General features: G+C 40.3%; 1 protein-coding gene across 2 annotated transcripts in view; it reads left to right on the top strand.

Moving 5' to 3' along the window:
- Positions 1–25,880, top strand: part of TAFA1 (TAFA chemokine like family member 1) — a 533,282-nt gene extending 507,402 nt beyond the window's left edge. For both annotated transcript variants that reach the window (XM_084764930.1, XM_084764929.1), the window contains exons 4-5: positions 19,091–19,215; positions 24,750–25,880. In XM_084764930.1, the coding sequence (XP_084621056.1) occupies positions 19,091–19,215; positions 24,750–24,767 (143 nt within the window). In that variant the 3' untranslated portion in view covers positions 24,768–25,880. The remainder of the gene's footprint in view (positions 1–19,090; positions 19,216–24,749) is intronic.
- Positions 25,881–26,119: the final 239 nt, after the last annotated feature.

Genomic DNA, 26,119 nt, shown 5'->3' with positions numbered 1-26,119 from the left:
AAAACACTCATACACATAAAGTAAAATTAAGCAAATATTTTACAAAGAAAGAAAAATCAGAAGCATAATTCCTTGTCCAAGGTTCTACAGCAAATGAAGGATTTGAAGCCAAAGTCCATCTGACTCCAGATACTCTCACCAGTCACTGAGAGAAATGGGGAGGGCTATATAGTGAGGCCAGCACTAAGTCACCCTGAGGATTGAAAGACTGAGACAAAGGTGTTTCCCTAAGGGATAGCCAAGTGATTCTATTAGAGTGGGAAATGTGGAGTTATAGCTAGACAGAAAGATAGCAACTGACAGCTGACCACAAAGCTGGTCTCTGATTCACTTTCATTTGTCTATGAAGCTCTTGAGTGTCTATGTGGCAACTACTTCATGGTTGACATCAGGGATGAAACTAAATCCCATTTTAGAGAACAAAAAGTTTTCTTCTACTGTATGTGTGTGTGTGTGTGTGTGTGTGTGTTTGTATCCTGTATATTTAGTGTATGTATGTATGTATGTATGTATGTATTATGTATGTATACTGGTATAAACCGACATACAGAAGTTATATGTTCATCATCTTGATCTAAAACACAGTATATGATGCCCAGAAGATTATTGTTGAGGTCTGAGTGTCTCTCTGAAGCTTCTCTATTGGCTCCTAATCACCAGTGTGATGGTAGAAGATGTGGGTCTGGGTGAGAATCAGATTCTCAATGGAATTAGTATTCCCATGACAGAGGCTTCAAGAGCTTTCTGTCCCTTTTGGTCCTGTGAAGATGTGACACAAAGATGCTACCTATGAACTTGAAGTGGTTCTGCATCAAACCATAAACATACCAGTGACCCCTCCTGGTCCTTCCATCCTCCTCCCCCACTTCTCCATAGGACTCTCAATGCTCTGCCCAGAGTCTGGCTGTGAGCCCCAGCATCTATCCCAGCCCCTGATGGGTGGAGTCTCTCAGAAGACATCTATGTTGGGCTAATATCCACTTATAAGTGAGTATATACCATGTTTGTCTTTCTGGGTCTGGGATACCTCACTCAAGATGATCTTTTGTAGTTCCGTCCATTTGCCTATAAATGTCATGATTTCCTTGTTTTTGATAGCTGAGTAATATTCCACTTATAAGGATCCTGATTCCATCCTTGAGAGACTGTTCTCTTTCCCTAATTACTTCTCATAGCATCCCATTGCAGATCAGGGCTTCAACCTAGGAACCTGAAGGTCAGGGGAACCCAAACTTTCTGTTTGTGGTATGGGCTTCCCTCTTCAGGAGGATTTGCCCTTTTCAATTTGAGGGAGGCAGTATTCAGCAAGAGTGTTTCAACAGTAAGATTCATAACAGAAAGAATATGGTTTCTCAAAGAGGGGCGCATGGCCATCACGCCATTTGCCTTCCTCAGAATTTCATATTAAGCCGCATTTCCCCCCTGAGAATTTCTTTCCTTAACAAACGTTGCCATCTCAAAAGGTGAAATAAAGGCTCTTTTGAGTTCAGTGCTTGAGCTGAGGCAGGCTTGAAATCTCAGAACACAAGGGAAGAAGAGCAAAATTGTGGAATGCCTGCCTTCCCAGGAAACCCTGTCATTTCCCAAATATCTGAATTCAGTCCCACTGGCTGTGGCTCCATCCATAGGAGTATGTTTCAGACTGATACTTGAAGAATGAAAAATAACCTTAAATAGGCAAGCAATATTACCAGACTTCGCTAACTCCCGCCCCACCCCCACCTCCGCCACCACAGCCGGTTGCTGCTTTTCCAGTTTTATTTTAATTGTCCATGCCCTTTCTCCCAATTTCTTCCCAAGATGCAGCAGGCCTCACAAAGTGCTTCTCCCCAGCACCAGGGTCCATATGCTGTCCTTTTCTGTTGGAATCATAGCAAAGAGCAGAAAACAGACTTTAACCGCTTAGTAAAATTCAATTTGTCTTCTCTAGACCATAACAATTAGAGTTACTCCATTGTGAGCATAGATTGTAATTAAGAAAACCCAGCGTCACTGCCGACACTGAAGTATTCCAGGAAAAAATGTGTGATTTACACACAGCTGTGGCCCACCCTGCATCTCTTGCATCTGAAGGACACTGTGGTTGTATATGCAAAGTTGATGCACACATAATAACAAGGACAGAAAGCCACTCTAAGGTTGTCAGTCAGTCAGCTGGATGTCTGAATGGTAATATTTAAAATAGTCCTTCCTCAGTCATATGCCTTGTGCATGTTCAGTGCTAAATGAGGCAGGGATGGCAGTGTTCTTGCTGTGTGCTTTCTGTGTCTACATCCGTTCATGCTTGCTGTGAGTTCACAAGTGTCCCCTGAGCACAAGGGTGTCCATTCCGCGATAATTATTAGGATGCTTGAACAATAGAAGCTTAAACAATAGGAACTGATTTTTTTTAATATAAGAAATCTTATAGGTATCAGTCATCAGAAGGAGTTTAGTAATGTAAGTGCAAGTGTTGGGCATTTTTTTTAATGAATTTCCCTTGAAGGTGCCTATAAATATAGCTACCATCTCTACAGTCAGTAGACACACCTGCAAAACCAGGGGTCAGGAGACAGGAAACCAGGCCAGTAGTCAATGCCTTTTCCTCACAGAAAATGAGGACTTTGCCTGAGCACTCTCCCTAAAAGACTTTAGTTGCTTTTATAGAGCAGATCTGTCCAGTCTCAGTCACAAGGAAATTATTTTTGTGTTGAAATTCTGGGGTAGAAAGTATAATGGGAGGAAAGTCTGGGAATTGGCATCTCTGTAGCCAATTTACACTTCTGGCCACAATTTCAGTGTGTCATCTGCTCTGTGTAGAACCTTAAATGCACAGATGGAGAAATGCCTTCAGAGATGTACAGCCTAGTGTAGAGATAGATAGGGGAAAGAAATACTTAATCTTTCCAAGCAGGAGGAAAAATACAATAGAAACCTAAAAGAAGACTGAGATTTGGTCAAATGTAGGTCAAGAAGATTCTTACAGTGTCCGGAACCTTGGGACAATTAGTTATTTCTCCCTTGTAGACCCGTTCTCAGTGACAGGGCAGGGCAGGCAACCAATTCAGTCTCACAAAGGAGAGGAAAGAAAAAAAAAGAAACTCTAAAGCGTCTGGGCCCATTAAAATGTGTTTCTCCTTCTTTTGTGTTCAAACAGAAATGTGATTCTGGGGTTTATGTTCTTGAGTAACTTCATTAGAAGTTTAAATTTTTCATAGGGATGTATGGATTTTTCTACAAAACAGGGTCTAGCTGTAGAAAATGAAGATGGATAAGATTTCCTGTGATGTCTACCAGCCGTCCTCTAACTAACTTGTTAATCTAGGATTCTTTTCCCTCTTGACATGGTCATTGCAAATAAACATCTAAGCTGAGATATGAAGTCAAGGGGTCTGTCTATACTACACGGCCAGTGACCAGGAGTGTATGCGAGCAGTGAGATAATGTATAGAGAGAAGGAGAGGAGTGATGAACGTCTGAGGAGCCCGGTGTCATTCGGAGTGTCTAGTTTGAAAAGAACATTTTTCTCTAGTCAGTTGAAGGTGATTAAAAGCTGCTCTTAAACCAAGATTTGGGTACCTACAACAAATACTCTGAGGTGTGTGTGTGTGTGTGTGTGTGTGTGTGTGTGTGTGTGTGTGTGTGTGTTTGTGTGTTATGTTGTGTGTGTGTGTGCTTGTGTGTGTGGTGTGTGTGTGTGTGTGTGTGTGTGTGTGTGTGTGTGTGTGTGTATGTGCGTGTGAGATGAGTACCAATACTGCTGCAGAGAGACAAAAGCTGACCAAGTGGACAGTGTAAACAAACACTACTTGGTATTATGAACTTGCCAATTTAGTGTGGCTTTATTTTTCCATTTTATTCAGAAGATGATATCGGAAATTTAATGTACGATTTCAATGCTGGCAATTAAATTCAGCTATTAAAAAACCACTGTGTCAGAGAAGAATACAGACTCTTTAGAAATGTTTTCGGGGCACAAGGTGCAGATTTTTTTTACCTTTTCATCAAATTCGTTTTGTAATTTCTTAGGATTATCATGATTTCAAACTAAGAAATCTCCCTCTGCTAGTAAAGCGGCTGGGCAATGGTTCAGGTGCCATTAAAACATGCCCTGTCATAAGTTGCCTTAATTTTCTATTTTAAAGTTCTTCATCAGCATATATTAATTCCACATGATAAGTAGTTTCATTGTGATTTTTTCAACATGTATGCAATGCCTTTGATAATATCTACACACGCACACACTGTGTCGCGTCCTTTTTCCTCCTCCTGTCAATCATCTTCCTCCACCTAGTTCCCCTTCTATATCTTGTTTTGTCTAGTTTGTTTTGGGGGACTTGGAGTTTGTTTTTTAGGGGTGTTCTTGTTGATAATCCAATCAATTTGCTTGGGATTGCTTTCAGAGTGTGAGTGGAAGGTTAATTGGCAGGTGACGTTGCTCAATTCTTTCCTCAGTGCCTTCCGAGGCACAAATCTGTAACTTTAATGTCAGATTTGGACAGAAAGTAAATATTCCCCTCAAAACTACACAAACTAAATATTCCTAATGATAACCCAATGTGTTTCACCCTCCCCCCCTCCCAGTACTTTTGCTACTTGAGGCTGTTAATATTTGGGGTTTGTTTTATTTTCCTTTTAAACACTTGAATTTCCCTTGTACAGGCTCCTTAGTCTGATACGAGCCCTGATCCTTTCAAAAGACACCCCCCCCCAAAAAAAAGAAACTACGATTTCCTCCCTTGTTTGAGATTTGAATGGAGGATTCTTGACATTTCCACAGCAAAATTCTTTTCAAACTTGTCACCTTCACACCATCTCCGGATTTTTGCTGTATTACCTCACTCTATTATTCTTCACTTGGTTTGCTCTTGTATGTTTACTTGAACATGCTTGTTTTAGAAGTATATCTTCTGGCTACATTAGTCCATCTGGGCCTATGATGATAGAGTCTCATTCCCATGACCCTCATGACTGGGTGTTTGCTTCCCGTCTGGGAAGGAGCCACTGGACCCAAATCTATGAAAGTCCCAGCTGCACATCTAGGAGGGCCCAACCTGGGCTAGCCATCCTCTGCTCACGTGACCCTTTGATATCCCGATCACTTTTAAGCCTCTTCCTGTGTTATATTTGCCAATCAACTTTTAACCAATCAAGTCACATTGCCAAACGGCGCTAGAAGGACTGAGGAAATAGACAGTTTCTTGTTCACTTTGTGAAGAAGTTGAGCATAGATGGAGACGATTTGGGCCATTTTCTTAATTCAAAAATGGAAAACTAGTGCCATATGGCATAAAAGTAGGTGACTTTTCAAAATAATGCAGTAACTTATCACCAATTTAAAGTGACTATTGTTAGTAAATTATGTTTAAAAAGCCTAAGAGGCCCACAACTCTCTTGCCTCCCAGGGTTCCTTGCCCTTAAATTAGGAGTTACCATTTCTAGTTTCTAGGTTTTATGATAAAGCATTATGTCTGCCTTTCACCTTAGCTAACTTATACTTGTGACATTGTGCCATGGTAACACAGCTATGATTCTGAACTCCTTGCAGATAGATGCTTCCAGAACATTTCACATTCATATTCCTGTTCTCACACACAATTACATCACTGACATGAACAAAATAGTCTGTGATGTCCCAGTGTAGTAGAACTTCCTTCCTGTTGGTTGCAGTTTCTAAATATTTTTTCTAGCTGATTAGAATACAGTACTTAATATCACTTAATTGATATTCAATCATTAAAACCTTACATCATCACTCGTTTCCTTGTCAACATTCAAATTCACAGGTGAGGTATCTGTACGGCTTCTATGTAACTCATAATGCCTATGCTAAGTAGGGCTGAGCACAGAGCAGCGTAACTATAGATATTTTCTAGTAAGAAAAGCTAAACGCGGTGGCACTCAGAGGAAGGGTAGCAGGCTAACAAGAAGAGACTTGATACGTTATGAGCATATACAGGGGGAGGAGGTCCCCCTCAGTCACAGTCATAGGGGTGGGGAGTAGGGGGAAAATGGGAGGGAGGGAGGAATGGGAGGATACAAGGGATGGGACAACAATTGAGATGTAATATGAATAAATTAATAAAATATATTTAAAAAAGAAAAGCTAAGCACTTTGAAACAGTACACATAGTTCCAAAAATAAGCATGGTGTTTCAGTATCAGTTCATGATGTATTACGTATATATGTATGTATGTATTATGTACATGTGTGTTTGATTAAAACAAAACTGGATCTTACTTATGTGTGTCACGATTACATATTAAGAGTAAAACAAACTGGGGCATTAGCGGTTGAGAGTACTGTCTGCTCTTCCTGGGGACCTGAGTCCTAGTCCCAGCTCCCCGCGTGACAACTCACAACCATCTGTAACTCCAGTTCCCAGGAATCTGCCACCCTTTCTGGCCTCTACCATGAACATAGTGCACAGGCACACAGGCAGGCAAAACACCCAAAGACATAAAACCACTTCCAAGCAAATAAAACAAACCATTAAAAAAATAAATAGTTGTGCTAGTCTAATCGCACTGTGTAAGGGAAAATGAAATAATCATTTGTTGTTTTCCACTTCTCAAGGGGTTAATGGCAGGAGATAGTTCATTCTGAAGAGATACTGAGAACTTCTTGAAAATGGCAGAAATAAGTAATCAGAGAATTATGCTGATATTTCAGACAAATTAAATTAGATCTGTCTGCTCTGTGATCCAGGGTTAAACATTTCATCCTCACATCAAAGTCAAATTATGCATTCTGAAGTTAAATCCATTGCCTCAAACCCAAAGGCATCAGTCTCCCCAGAGACAGCAGCCCAAGAGCAGTGTTGTAAATTGTTGTTCTCTTGTTTTGTAAAAACACCCGAATTAATGCATTCACAAGTGTCTATGAGAAAGGCTTGTGTGACTCTGAGACCCACCCGCTTTGGTCTGACTTCACCCCCCTCCCCAAGGTTTCATCGTCAGTTGTAATTCACCCAGCCACCCATGACATTGTAATGAAATCAGAGAAACAGTGCGTCTGGTTCAATTCTCCAGGATTTGACTGCTCAGGCAGTAGGTGAGCTCAGGGTGAGAGACACTCCTGCCCTTGTTGCTATCAATTTTTATAGATCTGAAGTGGCCTGAAAGGTTCCGTGTGCCCTGTTCTTTCTCCCTTGACTAAAGTCTCATCAGTGCCAGGAACATCTCCCTGGGAGTTTGAACTTTCCTTTAATCTAATCCATTTAGAAAATGACTTACAACTTATTGAATAAAGTAGAGAAAATTGATACCTTTTCATTAGGCTGACAAAGTCTTTCTCACTGCTGGCATCTGAAATGTGTTTTCTATTTAAATTTTATTTATATCAATCTTCTCAAGCGGGAGTGAGATTAAAATGAAAGACCTTACAATCAGTGTGCCACTTTCCCATTACTGCCAACACCATGAGTGCTGGGTTTGCAAATGAACTTGATGCCAGGAATTTTCTGGGCATGATTTAGTATTCCGAATCAGTTGCAAAGTGAAATAAAGCAAGAGTGATATTTTAATATATCAATAACCATAAAAGTGATTACTTTGCATATGAAAAGAAGAAAGCATACTTAACTGACATTATTTGATTATAGTAAATCTGTAGCAATTCTAGCATGGGCATATTAGAGGGGCTAATACCTTTGCAAAATACTCTCTTTAATTGAGGAAATACTTGTATACCGATGTAGTCCTCCCAGGAGCCATTTCTCAAGTTGTAAGAAAGCACAGCCACGTGGAACAATGTGCCTCGACCACAAAAGATTTACGGGTTGTGTCTCTTCTCTATTTATATTTAGCTGTATGGTCTGAATGTTTATAATCAGAGAACAATACTAAGTTTGTCCTGGTGGACAGGGAAAAAATGTCTGAAAGCATTTATGCCTCAATGAAACAAACAAACAAACAAAAACTTCTGCGTTCTGTAAACCTCGGGGATACTGTTATATGTCTTAACTGTGGGATGTTCATTTTAGAGACTCGTGGAATAGGCAAGATGGAATCTATTGACTAGTCGTGGATCCTTGTGTTCCTCTTATAGCTGATCAGAAGTCATATACCAGATACTGTGGGGTGGCTCAGTGGGCAATGCACTTGCTGTATAAGCGTGAGGAACAAAGTTTAAATCCCCAGTATGCGTGTAAGTGCCAGACAGGCAGCCCACCTGTAATCCCAGTGCTCTGGAGGCAGAGATAAGAGATGCCCAGAGCCATCTGGCTTACTAGGCTAACCAAGTCAGTGAGCCCCAAGTTCAGAGAGAGATGCTGCCTCGATATATGAAGTGGATAAATAATATTGCCTCCAGAGGCAGGCACACAGATGCCTGCCCCCCCCTCTCTCACACACACACACACACATATGCACACACACACATACACACACACACACACACACACACACGGAACTACACTGATGTGAATGTACACTTAGCTGAACTTACTTCTAAAGGAACACCATCTGCTCAAGGACAGCAGGCCGGTGTTAGGTTCCATACTGGACTCAGGGATAGAGCTGTCCTGGAACGAAATCACTGAGTAGCCTGAACTCGAGTGTCAGTGTCCAGCCTAAGAAAGAAAAACCTGTTGGTGACAAGAGATCAGAGTTCCCCCTGGGGTAGCCGAAGTCAGAATCTTCTGTCACCATAACAGATCCATTCTTTTCAAAGCAGTAACTGTGCCCCCAGTGACTGGTAAGGTAGCTCAAGACAGCTGATGACGACAAAAAGTACTCTTTGTGGTTTTTCTTCCACTTTATCATCCACTGCACCTTTCTCTTATAAGATGTATGCTTATATGCTCTACTATGAAATTTTCTCAATGATACAATAATTTTACCAGCGAGGGGTCCTTCTGCCACTGCCACCCTGCTTACCTAAACTGTACCCACTCATCTCTCCCCCTGACAGCATGCTGTCTCTTTAGGCAGCACAGTTTGGCTCCTATCTGTTCCTCACATCCCCATGCCGCTGATATAAGAGGCCAGCAGTGGCTGAAGGTTGAAAACTGTGCCTCTTTATTTCATGTCTAGAACAGAAGTCAATAAGTAGCTTTTGAATGCCTAACACACATCACTTTTCTCTCAAATGCTCTCAAGTCACAACACCCAAAGACGTCGTGTCAGTCTTTGTGGTTTTCAGCCCTGCTTCATTTACATTCTCCACCTTCACCTATACCTTTATCAAAGTAGATGTCCTCTATCTGGAAAGTGCTGGAGAATAATTTCTAGGAGGAATATAATGAGAGTCAAACCTATTCTTGGCTATTCATCCCATGGATGTTATCAAATATGTAATATTAATATGTGTGTTATAAGCACATATATGTGTATTATAATTTACAATGTTATATGATGCATATGATGGTATGTGTGTATTAGAACTCATATATACTTCCACTGAAGATCAGGTTTTAACTCATGGGCAAATTTATACACATTACATAATGACTATATATACATAACATATATAGATGTATATATAAAGAATAGCTTCCATGTGATGAATATGAAGCTCATTATGCTTTATTCTAACTCCTTTATTTCATTTAAAATTCACAATAGCTAGTTGTGGTTTTTATAACTGAGGAACCCAAGTCTTGACTCAAGCAATACTTGAAAGCCATGCTGCCAATGGAGGATGGACTGAAACTTGGGCCCCTGTATCACAGACATGTCACTGAGCACATACCACGGAGCTTGACAACGCACAGTGCCTGCAGGCTGGGTCACTCCCTCATGTGTGTGATCATAGGCTGGAGTCTGGAGAAACCGTAGAGATGGGTATCTGACGCTTTTTATTTTCTGTTTGCTTGGATAAAGACAGTGCCTACTTGGATTTTCTGCAGGTCTGCTGAAAAGGACCACTGCAACTGTGCTCCAACAACTCTGTGAAAAGGGAGGCTGGAGAGCTGTCCCATCCCTATGGAGTTGTTTCTTTCATTGCATGACAGGTTGGATAAAAACGAAGGTGGAAATCTGTCTTGATTGATGTACTTATGATCCTATAAACGTGATCATATGTTCGACCACTTAATTTATGCTCAGACTTTCGTAAGCCATAAAAACAAGCTCCCAGGCCTGCACTTCTTAGGTGTTCCACTGCAGGTTCCCCAAGTGAAGCATTTATGTGAATTAGGCATAATGGCAGTGTCTGCATTCCTTGGTATTTGAAACACTAAGGTGGGGAGGCAGCAAGTTCAAAGCCTGAAAGACATACGAAGGCCCTGACAGACAGAGACCACCACAGATAACCACAAGCTATCAAAACGCAGAGTTGTGGAGCCCAGTCTAAGTGGATGCACCTATAAAACTCTTCCACACATAAGGCTCCGGAAGGGAACATTGTGGAAGAGGGGGCCAGAAAGATGGTAAGAACCAGAGTATCAGGGATTTAGGTGTGAGATTGTGTCTTCTAGTAACATCAGAAGCAGTACCCATAAAAGTCTCACCAACATCACTGCCTACACAGGAGCTGACCAAGGACAAGGTCAGTGGACATGCTGAAGTAGACTGGGGAAAAGCACAAGAGGCTGCAACCCTACACAATGAACTACAGGCAACTGTGGAAAGCTGGGAGCAGGAGAGATGACCTTCCCCTTCCAATTGCTTTTCCAGTGCCAAATGGTCAGCCCTGAAAACATCATGCAATTAATATTTTACAGACTGAACATGTTATATATGTGTGTGTGTGTATGCATGGATGTATATATGCATATATGTATATCCATATGATCTATATGTATAATGTATATATATGTTTATGCATATATATGCAGGCAATAACAATTAACAAAAAAAAGAGGCCATAAATTTGAAAGAGAAGACGGAGGGGCATATGGGAGAATTTGGAAGAAGGAAAGGGAAGATAGACAATTTCTAATTATATAATCTCAAAAATTAAAAAATTAAAAATATGTTTTATACAAAAGTTTTTAAAAAATGGCAACAACCAAAAGCTTTCAGGGTCTGTTTGGAGTGCAGCGACACCTCTTTGGTACGCCTCCTCCCTCTTTGTCTTTTCTTCTCTCTTACACACCATGGCCCAATTGGTCTTCCCCAAGCACCCTTTACTCACACTCTATTTTTGTTCATGGAATCTAGGTTCTAGAATCTTCAGGTGACCGACCTCATGCAAAAAAAAAGTACCAGAAGGCTAAGTTTCCTTCTCTAAGGATAGTTCTGGGGTATATTAAAGGTTTTCCATTTCCACCTCCCCATGCCAGCCTGCTTTTTTGGCATAGTAGTGGATTTGCTTGCAGAATATCGCTGTGCCCCTGTTTATTCGTGACAAACAGCAGCAGTGCGTCTGCTAAGAAACCAGATCTAAAGTGAAGCTGGAGAGCGGGTTCCTGTCATGGTCTTTATCACTAGATAAAGACCATCGAGAAACAATTCCTGGGCTGAGAGTCAACCGCTGGCTGCCTAGAAAATATAAAAGGGGGTTCTTCTCTTCTTCAATACGATGCTCGTGTGCTGTATCTACTAAACTGGGTGCGGGTTAGTATCTCGCTGCGCCCCTCTTGAGTGACTATGGCGATACTAGGAGCAGCATCAGGACAGGATGCCCGCCAGCCATCTAGGGTCTCATGGAGTCGCCTCTTGGCATATCTGTGGCTCCGCTGCAATATGATCTGGTATAAAAGGGAATCCAGGACTCATGATTAAAGGGGCTTTAGTGATTTTTAAGAAGCTCTCCAGGAGACATGAATATCCTTGAAAGAACTGAAGATCAGATATTTCCTGCACATGACACATTCACGGAGCAAATCCCAGGTTAAAAGGACCTTAAAGCCACCCCCCTTTCATAATCACTACGGATAAGAGGAAGTCGGTTTCTCGGATGATGTTTAATTAACTCGGTTTTTCTGAGGGATGAAAAGCCCTTGTCACAGTTACATATCTGCTGCACAGCATTCCTCACTTCCCAAATTGTTCCCTGGTGGGGATTCTGTACAATGTTGTAACTAATGGAATCTAGCAAAGCGCATCGCAGACCAGAGAAGCAGCAAGCATGCTGAAGCTAATTTCATCAGACATTGAATGTGATTTTTTTTTATCTTCTGTATGTGTTTGTGTATGACATGAAATTATTTTCAGCAGTAACATAGCAGGGAAAATTCATTCATCCACTCATCAATCAATAATTGTTTTAAGTTCTCTGAATTCTGAACACAAAACTATAAATAAGTGAGCATTGTCAGGCTTGTGTTTAAGCTGGTCTCTGTAAAACTGGAAAGGCTAACCATTCGGTTTCAATAGTAACCACTGTGAGGATGATGTAAAAACTTTAAGTTCTTACTACAGGGGCCAGAAGTGCTAACACATCACTTTAATGCTAATCCTCGGGTGTAGAAGCAGGTGGATTGTGAGTGTGGGGCAACTAGGACTACTTAATAAAAATTATCAACATAAAAGGGGCTGGAGAGATGGCTCAGAGCTTAAGAGCACAGATTGCTCTTCCAGAGGACCTGGCTTCAAACCTCAGCACCCACATGGCAGCTCACAATTATCTGTAACTCCAATTCCAAGGGATCTGGCTCCCTCACCCAGACATACTTGCAGACGAAACACCAATGTACAAAAAATAAAAATAAATTTAAGAATCTAATACAGAAACACAAACAGACATTCAGCAAATGCCAAGTGTCATTCGTATTATTAGCTACTATAGTTTGAGACAATTAAAATTTATTCAGATGAAGAATCTAGATTTCTATATGTACATTTTAATTATATATATATATATATATATATATATATATATATATATATTTGTGTGAGGAAAGAAAGACTATGTTGGAAGATGAAGGAATCTAAATGGAAGGAGCTGGGGGGAAAGGAGAGGTAGTGAGAAAAAGAAAGACAAACATTGTGTTTTGTTCATGTGGAGAATCTAGTTTTGGAGAGAGACAGAGACAGAGACACAGAGACAGAGAGAGATACAGAGAGAGAAGGAAAGAGGGAGAGAGAGACACACACACCCACAGACACATAGACAGGAGATGCAGGGGCGGTAAGTAAACAGTTGAAATAAGAAAGGGATGTACCAGACATGACTAGAAGAACAGTATGTATATAAGTGTGTGTGTGTGTGTGTGTGTGTGTGTGTGTGTGTGTGTGTGTGTGTACACGTGTGCATGTGAAACTATCAAAATAAAACTCATAATCATGTATTCTAACTAAACGTTTTAAAAAGTGGCTGGAGTGGTTGGAGAAATAGCTCAGCAGTTAAGAGCATGTCTTGCTTTTGCAGAGGACTGAGTTTGGTTCCCAGTGATCACATGGAAGCTTACAGTTCTACAAGCATCTTATACCGCTTTTAGCTTCCCTGAGCACTGTACACCCCGGGTGCACAGACGTGCATGCAGGCAGAGCACTCATGCACATAAAATAAGCAAGTAAATGCTTGTACAGTAGATGAGTAGACATTAAGAAAATAAAAGCATTTTAAATTTTAAAATTCTCAGTTTGGAGTAAAAAGGTTTGTTTGGGGGGGTTGTTTTGTTTTGTTTTGTTTTGTTTTATGACACAGGGTTTCTCTGTGAAGCTCTGGCTGGCCTGGAATTTGTTCATGTCGATCAGGCTGGCTGAAATTCAGAGATCCACCTGCCTCTGCCTCCTGAATATTGGGATCAGAGATGTGAGTTTTTTATTTGTGTTTTTAATAAAAAATTTAGAAATGAGTCATAACACAAAAAATTCCTATTCACCCTCCATATCTTCACAAAGGAAATGATATCTCTAGAAAAAGCACTGTGTTAAAAAAATGAACATAGAATTAAAAACTGGTGTTAATTTAAATTGGATGTTTACAATACATGCAGTAAGCATTGAACCCTGTTCAGAGCTAGCCAATGGACAGGACATTCTCCATAGTTATGTGGAGAGCGGGGACTGACTCTGACATCAACTCTGGTGCCCCATATTTGACCACTTCCATTTGGTGGGGAGGCCTGGTGGCACCCAGAGGTAGGGTAACTGGGCTACCAGGATGAGACCTGATAGGCTGTGACCATAGGGTGGGGAAGGAGGTCCCCTTCTGTCACAGACCTAGAAGAGGGGAATAGTATCAAAGAGGGAAGGAGGGAGGGAGGAACAGGAGGACACAGGCAAGGGGAAAACAATTAAGATGTAATCTGAATAAATCAATTAAATAAAAAGGAAAAAATGGATGTTTAAAATTATGGGACAATTAAGTAAAATTTGAGCCAGGTCTGGTGGTTCAGGCCTGTAACCTAATCACTCAGGGAGGCAGATGCAGGCAGATCTCTGTGAATTTGAGCCCAGCTTGGTCTACAAAGCAAGTCCATGACAGCCAAGGCTACACAGAGAAACTTTGTCTCAAAAAACTGAAGAAGGAGGAGGAGGAGGAGGTGGAGGAGGAAAGAAATTTGAATACATCTTAGAAAATTGACCAAAGTTTTAGGAATATTACTAAATGCATAACATCAATTTCTATTTTATTTCATAAATATGTATTGAACAGGAAAAAGAATTTTTTTTCATTCTTAGTAAACTTTACTTCAAAATGGGAAATTTCAATAATATTTTCCTCCCCTGCATAATGTATATATACATATATGCTATTTCAATTAACTTTATAAGAAGAGTGATTTATTTATACACAAATTTTAACATGACTTTGTTAAGTTTGTGACTAAAGATATCTTAAAAGTTGTTTGGAGTACTTGGGCAAGTTCTAGAATCATCTATGTCTTAATATTTGAAATTTCTTATTTATTTATTTATTTTTGCATATATAATTTTTTTTAGTTTTTTTTCCTCCTTTATTAATTTATTCTTGTTACATCTCAATGGTTATCCCATCCCTTGTATCCTCCCATTCTTCCCTCCCTCCCAATTTCCCCTTATTCCCCTCCCCTATGACTGTTCCTGAGGGGGATTACCTCCCCCTCTATATGATCATAGGGTATCAAGTCTCTTCTTGGTAACCTGCTGTCCTTCCTCTGATTGCCACCAGGTCTCCCCGTCCAGGGGACATGGTCAAAGGTAAGGCACCAGAGTATGTGAGAAAGTAATATCCCAGGAAAAAGAATTTTTATATTGACACTTTTCTAACTGTAATTTTATCTCCAATTTTAGATTTAGAAACAGCTAACTTATAGTGATACAAGCTCGTTTTATGGAGTTTAGCAGATTGTTACTGTTCCCATAGTTTGAAGGTTTAAAATAATTTCCAGTTTGGGTAAAGAAAAAGGGTAGTTTGATATTCTCCTTGTGCATCATATAAAGGATATTGCAGGAAATACAAGTTTTATTTTTAAAACTTGCAGCATTAGGGACTACAGCTTGGCCTAGCGTGCAAAGCAGTATTTATGAAGATGTCCATATATTGGGATGCTCCACCCAACAAGGCAGTGCTGGAGAAGGAACCAGCTCACTGAGGAAAGGCAGATCAGCCACTTCATTCTGCAAAGAAAACCACTATATGGGGCTGAAGAGATGGCTCAGAGGTTAAGGCCATTAACTGCTTTTCCAGAGGTCCTGAGTTCAATTCCCAGCGACCACATGGTTCAAGTCTCACAACCATCTATAGTATGATCTGATATCCTCTCCTGGCCTGCACGTGTATGTACAGCCAGAGCACTGTATACATAATAATAAATAAAATAAATCTTTAAAAAAAGAAAAAGAAAGAAAGAAAGAAAGAAAGAAAGAAAGAAAGAAAGAAAGCCACAATAGGAATGTGTCACTGCTATAAATATATCTGGGGACATTTTCATTCTTCCAGAGCCTTCCCTGTAACAGCCAGCATCTCTTTACTTGAATTAAAGGTGCTTCATCAGTTTGAAGATTTCTTTTTTATGTCTGTCTATACATTTACTTAGAAAATGTTAACGCCTAACAGAAAGGGAAACTGCTTTGGTAGTAGCTTGCAGCAAAGTAGGTCAACTGAAAGAGGGCACAGACTGCCTAAAGGATGGGATTGTGGAGGGTTTTGGAAGCTGGAGCAAATACTCCAGGCTGACCTCGCTGCCAGGAGTTCTTTATTGCTATGCCTCCGTGAGGAAGCGGGGAAGTGACAACATGCTCATTGAAAGAATTGTTGAGAGTGCACTAACCTCTTCAGAGCAAAAGGTCAGACAGTGTCTGCTCAAGGTAATTTCAACGCAGGGGCACAGTATGAAAATACAGGGTAGGTTTTAAAGGGTAAACATTGGCTTTGGTGATAAATGTGAATAAATTGTTTCTGGTTAAACACCAGTTGAAGGGAACCACACATTGTAAGTTTTCAATAAACACCAGCAAATCTTTATTTCTATCTCATGTTTATGGAAGTTTTAATATTTTTTTTTGCTCCCACTTAATGTGACATTATTTTCTTTGCTGTAGAAAAAGTTAGATTCTCTTACTCAATATGGTCCCCTATTCATCAGCACGGATACGTTCTTTTACCTATGACATAAAAAACCTAACCCCACTCCATGCCTGTTGCGTAGCACTGATAGTAAAAAGAAAAACAGATAGACACTTATGCTATCATGCTTCATCAGCTCATGCTGTCCTCTGTATATAGATAGAAGGCTTAATGAACTTTGACCCCTGATACCTTCTTAGCATGCCTGATGTAGGCATCATATAAACATTGATCTGTTCCACATACAATAAAATCACGTAATGTAGCAGAAGTACCCCTGAAAATTCTCTTATATTAGTGATATAAAGAAGCAGATTTGATTTTGTCTATATATAACCCTGCCCAATGGTTTTACTCAACGCTGGAGTAACAGTGAAATCTAAGGGAGGAAGGATTTAGCTAAAGGAAGAGTGAAGGGGGCGCTGGAGAGATGACTGAGCAGTTAGGAACACTGGCTGTTCTTCCAGAGGACTGGGGTTGGGTTCCTGAAACCATGTGGCCCCTCGCAATCATCTGTAACTCTAATTCCAGAGCATCTGATGCCCCCTCCTGGGCTTTTTGTGCACTGCATGCGTGTTGTTTACAGACATGTATACAAGCAAAACATTCATACGCATTAAATAAAAATAAATAAATCTCTTGTCTAAGTGTGAAAGGAGAAAAGCTTAAATGCAGTATTTTTGAATGGATGGAACTAGAAATGATCATACTGAGTGAGTTAACCCAGAAGCAGAAAGAGTCACATGGTATATACTCACTTATAATTGGATAGTAGTCCAAGAGGCACGTCCCATGAAAGTCTTCACTTACCAGGAGATTGGGATAGTTGTGAAGACATCCTTTAGGATACTAGGTGAGAGAAGTATGGGAGAATTAGGAAATAGAAGGATCCAGAGGGTCCTAGAAACCCACAAGAAGAACATCAGGACGGGCAGATCTGGGCCCAGGAGCTCTGCTTAAATTACTGTACCAACCAAGGACAATACATCAAACCCCTTCTCAGATCTAGGCAATGGACAAGATATTCTCCACGGTTGGGTGGAGAGCGGGGACTGACTTTGGCGTGAACTCTGGTACCCTATATTTGACCACTTCCCCATGGTGGGGAAGCCTGGTGGCACTCAGAGAAAGAATAAGCAGGCTACCAAGATGAGACTTGATAGCCTATGACCATATAGTGGGGGAGGAGGTCCTCCTTGGTCACAGACATAGGGGAGAGGAATAGGGTGCAAGCAGGAGGGAGGGGGGAATGGGAGGATACAAGAGATAGAAGAACAATTAAGATACAATCTGAATAAATTAATTAAATAAAAAAAAGATTTTTGAATGGAAAAAACCTCAGGTGGAATTGTAAGGAGCTAACACAGTGAGAAACAGAAAACATAAACTTGTTTTTCCCTCAGTTTTATAGTGTTATTATAAAAGTATGATATGTATATACATGTTTATATAGATACACATACATGGATATATGCACATAAGTGTGTATACATACACATGAACACATATATTATCTAACCAATAAAATGAGCCACTCAAGCCAAATTATAGTATATAGGCAGGTTTATCGGCTCTCAGGAGGAGATCAGTGAAGTCTCAATGCAGAGGGAGACAGAAAAGTGGTGAGAGAGAAACCACACTCAGAGAGGGGGTCAAGGGAGAAAGGTATTGCAGAAAGAGAGAGAGAGAGGGTAGGGTACCAAAATGTCTGGATTATATAGTGAAGAGCCTCTGGGGGACAGGAAACCCTGCCCCTGGGCTAGGAAGTTCAGAGTAGAGGGCAGGGTCTGTCAGCCAAGCCCTGTAATGGGTAGGGACCGAGGGATGCTGAGACAACCTGGAGGCCAGGTCTGCTTTGGTTAAATAGGCACCTCAGCTACTTGCCCTGGGTCTGAATGCAAGCAGTGTGTGTATGTGTGTGTGTGTGTGTGTGTGTGTGTGTGTGTGTGTGTGTGTGTGTGTGTGTGTGTGTTCATTGCTAGCATCTTATGGCCATCCTTGATGTAACCCTAAAAAGACAGCTTCACCTGAGGCTTGGCTCGTACTAGTTCTTCCTACAGCTTATCAAACATACAAAAGGGAAACCACAGCCCATACCTGCTGTACCTTTGAGTGCAAAGGAACAAACTTCCTTTTATCATTACTCTTGATTTGTACTTTACAACTTTGCTTCTGTGCTTTTTGGCTCACTTTTTTTTTTCTTTTGCTAGGGCTTTGAAATTCTCTGAGGCCCTAGGCTAAGGGATAAACCTAATGCTAGGTGGATAAACTGGCCTTTCTAAAAAGAATACGTCAGTCATTCTGAAGAATACTCAGCTCTTTGTCCCTTTAACTGGAAAGAAATAGCACAAGGTCCCTGTTCTACAAAAAGCAGTGAGTTAAAATCCCTCAAAATCTAAGAGTAAATCTCCCACGTAGCAAGTATCAGGCCAGGAAGAGCTATGTGACAAGACTCTATCTCAGACAGAGCGACACAAAACAAAAGTGTCTCCATTTCTCATTCTTTAATCATATGAGGTGATTTTGGACAGTGTGGTGCATAAGGCAACCAGGTGACATCGTTGTGTTTGTGTTATGATAGTTGCTTCCTTGAAAAGTCCTTCCTATGCAGCCTTGGAGGATGGAGGTAGTCCTGCAGAGAACATTAAAACCTGCAGGAGGACGCAGCATCAGAATATAGGGTCATTTCGCAAAGTACAAATACAGTTGTTTCCTGTTTTCGCACAGCCTCCATAGTGATTGGGAAATGGTGGTGTGAGATGGAACCCTGCCTAGAAGGAGAAGAATGTAAGACCCTCCCTGACAACTCGGGATGGATGTGTGCTACAGGCAACAAAATTAAGACCACAAGGGTAAGTCCGCTTCCAAATATTACATTCTTGTTTCAAACTGTACTATTTGCTTTGCTCTTGCATTAGCGGCACTCTGAAGGGCTTTGAATAGGACAGGAGGAAAAGAGGGTTTTTTATTAAACCGAACATATTCTTGACTAGGTGGGTCAGTGTGCGTCCATGAATTAGAAGTTACGAATTTGAACCTGACCTTTCTGCATGATGTAGCTCTTGGTTTATGTTACAGCGTCACAGATAAAGTAGCTGGGGGAGGGGCAGTCATCAGGGCGGTTTACTTGGGTATTGCACCTTGCAACCATGCTGTGCAGAATAAGAATCCCATGCCTTGCTCGATTCGTCCAGGCAGTGTGCTGAAAAGGACGGTTTTTAAGTTATGTCACGTTTAAAGGAAAGTCAGCAATCATTCCTTGATAGCTCTAGTTAAACCAACAGCTTCCTAAAATTCTAAAATCCGGTGAGTGAGGCTGTCTCCTCCCCCCTCCCCATCAGTATTAGAGTTGTGGTGCCATACCAGGGGTGATGGATGTGGCTAGGCCAACCAGTCACCACATAGGGATCAGAATTCCGAGATGACAAAAGGGGAGAAGATGGCTGGAGTTCTGGATGCTTAAGATGTATTCTTTATCCACTAGTACAAAGGCACGAAAGCATTTTAACAGCTAATACCATCCTATGCTGTGTATGCTGTGTACCACCCAACTGTCCGCATATCATCCCTGGAGAATGTCTGTATCTGAGTATGTTTGTGTATGTTTTCACTTCTTAGATACGTAAAAAAGTGATCTTTACCAGTTGTAAAGTCCACATGATAAACATTTACTCTGACAACAAAAAGTGATGCAAAATTTGAAGAGCATCCTGAATTCTAGCCACTATATTATGAACCTTGATATGTTCTTTTTTCCCAACATGATACTTATATAAAAGTGGTCCTTGAAGCTATGTGATACAGAAATAAGAAGTAAAGTTATGTAATACTGTATACAAACACCCAAGTTTCTCATATATAAAATAAAGGCATATCAATAAATGACCAGAGTTCCTTGGCCTGTGGTCAAAAGATATTTCTGAACTACTTTAACTTGTCAATATGCACCCGTGTGTCTCTGAATAATTCAGCATAGATTTTTGCTTCTCATTGCAATTAAACACTTACATAAGGAAGCATCCACAAGTGAGGCTGGCTTGGGTTACTTACCCTCCAAAGAACTTGTTTTAAGTAACTGGTGGAGGAGGCCAGATTTGCATGTGGTTATGTCTTGTCCGAAAGGTACCCGGACAAGCTAGAATACTTGAAGTTACACTTCAATCACCTTTGGTTTGAACATATCACTCAAGTGTCTGATGCCAAGTCTCAGGCCCTAGTCAACTGGTGACTGATAGCCTATATGGAAGGTACCCCTGGCTCTCAGGATGACTTGTAATCTAAAACTCATTAAAGAAAACTATTCCAACTCATAAAGTAGTTCAATATTTAAGTGTAGACTTAAATGGAATATCAAGAATTCCATTTCAGTGACTCTTTGGAAGATAGACTTTATACACAAAAACTAAAAAAATGAAATAATCAGAAAAAAAGTTCCTGCAACTGTTTTGAGAGCTGTGCAGCTTTTATTTTAAACTTGGCCCCTGTTTTATTTTGGAGTCTATTTTAAGCATCGGTATGGTGTAGTGTACACCCAGACACCTTTCTCATCAAAGGAGGCTTGTGCAGAACCTGATCACTGTAACAGATAGTGGAGGAGCATGCTGTTTGCTCCACCCAGGGTGTTACTGAGATGACCCAGGCATCTGAAGGTCCAAGAGAAATCAAGCATGGCTGATACTGCTTTGAAAGCCAAGGGTGTATGTGTTCTGCCACATGCACAGCTGAGAATTCTCGTGTCTACTTTTAGAGGGGGGAAAGAGGACACTTGGCAAACCTATGCTTTATAAACACTGGGAATATTCAAACATTACTTTCACCTTTTCTCTATGAGATTCCCCCGACCCCAAACTCCTCGATGTCAAAATCACTTTCAAACAGAAAGCACATCAGCGGAGTCCAGACATGCGTCCAGGAGCCCACATTCTGAGTGGATGGTAGGCTAGCACCAGTTTTTAGAGCATATGCTCTGAAAACAAGGGCTATGCTAATTTTTTGTACGCCCTGTGCTGCTTTTCCCATTGGAATACATATATGCCTACCCACTTCAAACACTGACTCTAGCAATTTAACTTTTAAAATAGTTTAATTCACAGAGGGACTTTGAACCTTATGAGTTCTATGTTTATTGTTATTTAAGAGGTAAAAAAAAAAAAATAAAGGAAAGCACTTCTTTTCTTCTTATATGTAAGTCTGGTTTAATAAGAACACTGCCCACAACTCCCAAAAGTGAAAAGGTGAAAAAAAAATACTCTAAACTATTAACTGGCAAGTAAGCATTTCTTTTGGGCTGTTGGTTTAAATATTAACTTTTGTGCCACTTCTAAAGTGCTAGTTGCACAAGCATAAAGACCTGAATTCAGATTCTCATGCCCCACATAAAAAGCGAGGATGGCACATGCCTCTATCCTGGTGCTGGGAAGCAGAGACAGAAGGATCCCTGGAGCTTGCTGGCTAATTATTCTTGCCAAATCTGTGAGCTCCAGATTCAATGAATGACCCTGTCTAAAAAACTATGGATCATAGTACCTCTGGCTTCCATGTACACATGTGCATACATACATACCCCAGAAAACATGTACACACATATAACCATGCATAAATAATTTAAAAATTCTAGGGTAAAGGTCTTTGCCAGAAAATTTCAAGGGACTTGATTCTTTCTCCCACTCAAATCATTCTGGCAAAAAAAAAAAAAAAGACTCAGAAAGCCTCTGAAATATAGATAAGCAAAATATGTTTTACTGTGTGATCTACTTTAAAGATTTCCAGTGTTCATTTTTAAAGGAGGGCTGGAGAATAGAACTCTTAAGTATCATCTACACTACAAGCCATGGTAAAGAAATCTCTTGGCACTGGTGGCTGTCAGAGATAATCTAACCTAAGGAGGTAGAAAAGATAAGTGGAATTAAGTAAAGCATTTTCTATTGGTGGATTTGAGGTGATGAACCTTAAGAAAACTCAAGATTCCTGGAAGTCATGATATAGAAAGGAAGTATTCGTGTTTGAGAGGTTGTCACAGATTCATTGGGAAGTGGGATAGCGTTGGTCTCACACTCCCCTGGGGAGAAGCTTGATACACCATCACAGAATTTTATGGCCAAACCTCATTGGTTGAGCTACTTGATTAAACTGTTTCATTGTTATATAGTAGCAAACAAAACTAAATATTGCCTTAAAATCTTTTACTGTCTTTTCATATATTTCTTCACATTTATTTTACGTAAAATAGTATGTCAAATAAAGACTTGGAATATTGCTGAGGCTGTACCCATATTCAGTAACAGAAGCCTTGCATAGCTAGCACACTGGCTTGATTTAGAAAAGAAGAATTCCCTACAGAGGAAACACGGTATTGGACTATGGTAAGCTTACTATACCTGGAAATGGAATGCCAGGTGTTTTGAAGACATGAATGGAAAATGGATGGAATGCACAGAGAATTATAGTCAGTTGGAAAGAAAACAAAAGGGTGGAGCTTGCAGGGCATAGTCTCATTGATTTCCTTGGGAAGAATCGATCAACTGTAGGTTTGCTTTAACCCTGTGGGGAAAACAATAATTAGAGTGTCTTGAGTTTTGTTTCCTAAAAGAGGAATTTTCAGATCTTAAATTACACAACACAGCGTGTATTATCCACTTTGTCAAATCGCTGCTTATGTGAGCGGCCAACACAACCCCCATGGTCCTCTGTCCATGCTCTCCTGGTCTATTTCTCTGATGATGACTCTGACTTTGGCAGCATGTGTCCATTCTAATTATCACAACACTATATATATATATATATATATATATATATATATATATATATATATATATAGAGAGAGAGAGAGAGAGAGAGAGAGAGAGAGAGAGAGAGAGAGAGAGAGAGGAGCAGAATCCCAGACCTGACACCTTCTAGCTTCTTGTTCTTCTTCACAAAGATTCTACCAGACCTAAAATTACGATTCTGATTGCCATTCAATTTTTAGTTAAAATACTGAAAGAGAAGGGGAGAAAGATACCAACCTCCAAAGAGGTAATATCAAGTTGCTGTCTAAAATAAAAGGCAATTGAAAGACAAGGAAGAGACATTAAACATGGAGATGGTTGAAAGATTTACAGAACTGCAGGAAAGGAAGAAAATTTGTTTTATACAGTCACAGTTACCCCTGAAAGCAATGAACTCATTCATTGCTTTAGTGAGTGAGTACAGGTAAACCTATGTTATCTCATTTTAATGTGTTAATGGATCCTGGATTTAATGGCAGCAGGACCGAGTGCCTGGTCTTCCACATTGGGATAGGGTGTAAAGATCGAGATGAAAGAAAGGCAATTTCAATTCGGTTTGCTAAATGCTACTTTAGCCCTTTTTGTGGTGCAAAAGAAGACACAATCAACCAAAGGTTGTGTCAGCCATTGGAATAAAGGGAATCTATGAGAAATTCCCATACATTCTTCTTTACCCAGACCAAGAAATGTTTTAGTGCAAATTTTTATTATTGGTCTGCCAAACACAAAAAGATCTTAATTAATTTGCTACACTTTCCAAGGCTATAAAAAAAAAACTAAGATGTCTAGGAGTATATGTGTATGCTACCCTGGTGTGCACAAGACACTGGTTTTGGTTCCGACATCACAAGAAATTGAGATGATAGAGAACAATAGCTTATTTCCTCAAGCTGGCTTCTCCCTGCAAGAGTCATCATTCATGCTCTCAGCCAGTGGTTCATTGAGCATGCATCTGTCCTTAATATCTGAGTCTTTGGATCCTCAGTGAGATGGATTGAGGGGCATGTATAGACCCATGCATGTTCTTGATTGCAGTTAACACTCATCCTTGGACGGAATAGTCCTTCATCTTATAAAAGTTTTCCTCTTTTCCACCACAGACATGGACTAATCTAGGCAATGGCTACCAATGATAACTTCTCAATGTCTTACAACAGACAACTTCACAAGGCCATGGGATGGCCAGTTCAAATTCTCATCGTAGGAGCGGAGATTGGTTATATAATTTCTATAGCACACTGCAACAAGAAAATGCAAGATTCACATTAAAATTCTGTTAGTAAATTCACAACAGCCACAGTGAGGAAAGAAAACAACTATGGAGCCCTATTGGGACAGGACCCATGGAATTGGATAGCGGTTGTATACTCATGGAGCCAGTTTTGGCTAGACATTTCTCTAAGAATCTTTCTCCTCAGTTTTGACACAGAGGAACTTAATGGGTGAACAGAAATACAGAGGATTGATCCATATGCTTTGAGCATCATTTGAGAACCACCTGAATATGGCAATACAATAAAATTAAAGACATATTTCTTTTCTGCATGAACATATTTTCTTTGTTCCTTCATTTCTTACTTTTCTTACTGAAACATTTTTCTTTCTTTCTTTGGTTTCAGATTCACCCAAGAACCTAACAGAAGCATTTGTTATATAAATAGGAAAAACCAACCTGTGGAAAATACATTGTGAGGATTTAAAACATCTTACATACTTGCAAGCCAAATGGATCTCTTATTTGCACTTGGACTGGTTACAGATAAACACAGTGCATTTACTCTGTGAAATAAAGCATCCCAAATGAAGAAGACTCGGGATTTCCTGGCAGCATCATGGAAAACAGCTTTTAAAACCAAGTTTTCTCTGTGAAATCTGGGGGATCATGAAGAACGATCACCCATCTCCTAATTTGGAACTACTATTACTTTGTACCATTTGAAATATATGTACATATATAATATTTTGAAATATTATATATTCTCTTCAAGAAATGAACAGTACCACAATGTGAGGTGGCTGGTGTAGCCGTTTCAGTTTTGGATATTTGGTCAGTTTTGTTTTGTTTTGCTGTTTCTTTTTTTCTCTCGGTGAGGAAGATACATGCCCATGTGAGAATCCAACATGGCACTCTCCCTGGAAGGCCAGCTGCAGGCGGACTCCTGGAATCTGAGGCATCCTAACACTACTGGGTCAAGAGCTTCCCCCTGTTTCTACCCGGTGTCCCAGGGAAGCTCAACGTCTTGTTTCCTTGCTTTCTACCCTGTGCAATATTAGCATGCAAGCTTGGCTTACATAACCATACTTTATATTCGACTGATATATAATAACCGTTCTAACCTCTTCCAGGAAACTATTTTTAGAACTACTAGCTTTTCCACAGATAAGCAAATGAGGATTCTTGAGGGACCTGCTTCACCACGCTATTAAGACTCTAGCAGGATGGTAGGGCGTAGATCCCTATACTACTAAGTCCTGTAAATACAATGTCTTAGGGCTTTGTATAGCTGTCCTAGACTGCAGAAGTGTCCTCTGATTAAATCCAAAGTCTGGCATTGTTAAGTACATAGTGCTGTAGCGATGAGTCTTATCATGACACCTCTTTCTATGGTTTGATTTGCTTTTTCCTAGAGTATTCACATCCCCTCTGGCGAGGTAGGAAGGCTATGAAAGCAATTAGGTTTCACGATGATCTATGTGACCAAGTGTTGGACAGCCCTATTAAAGTGGTAAATAACTTCTTTCTTAACCCACTTGTCCTCTTTGTTTGCCATTTAGTTTTACAGCCTCTGCTTTAATAAAACCATGAGAACACCCTGCTCATATTCGTAGTTAGCTAGACAGTCTTGGAATCTATGGAGGCTACTATAGCCAACAATACTATTTGGAAACCAAGAAAGTCATTAATGTGGTTGTAGTGAAATATCCAATTACAATTACTGAGCTTCCATGTGGGTCACTCTGACAACAACAACAACAATACATTCTCCCT

Source organism: Acomys minous (genome assembly GCF_964271855.1).
Source record: "Acomys minous genome assembly, chromosome: 17".
NCBI classification, from domain to species: Eukaryota; Metazoa; Chordata; class Mammalia; order Rodentia; family Muridae; genus Acomys; species Acomys minous.
This window is presented reverse-complemented; position numbering and strand designations above follow the sequence as displayed.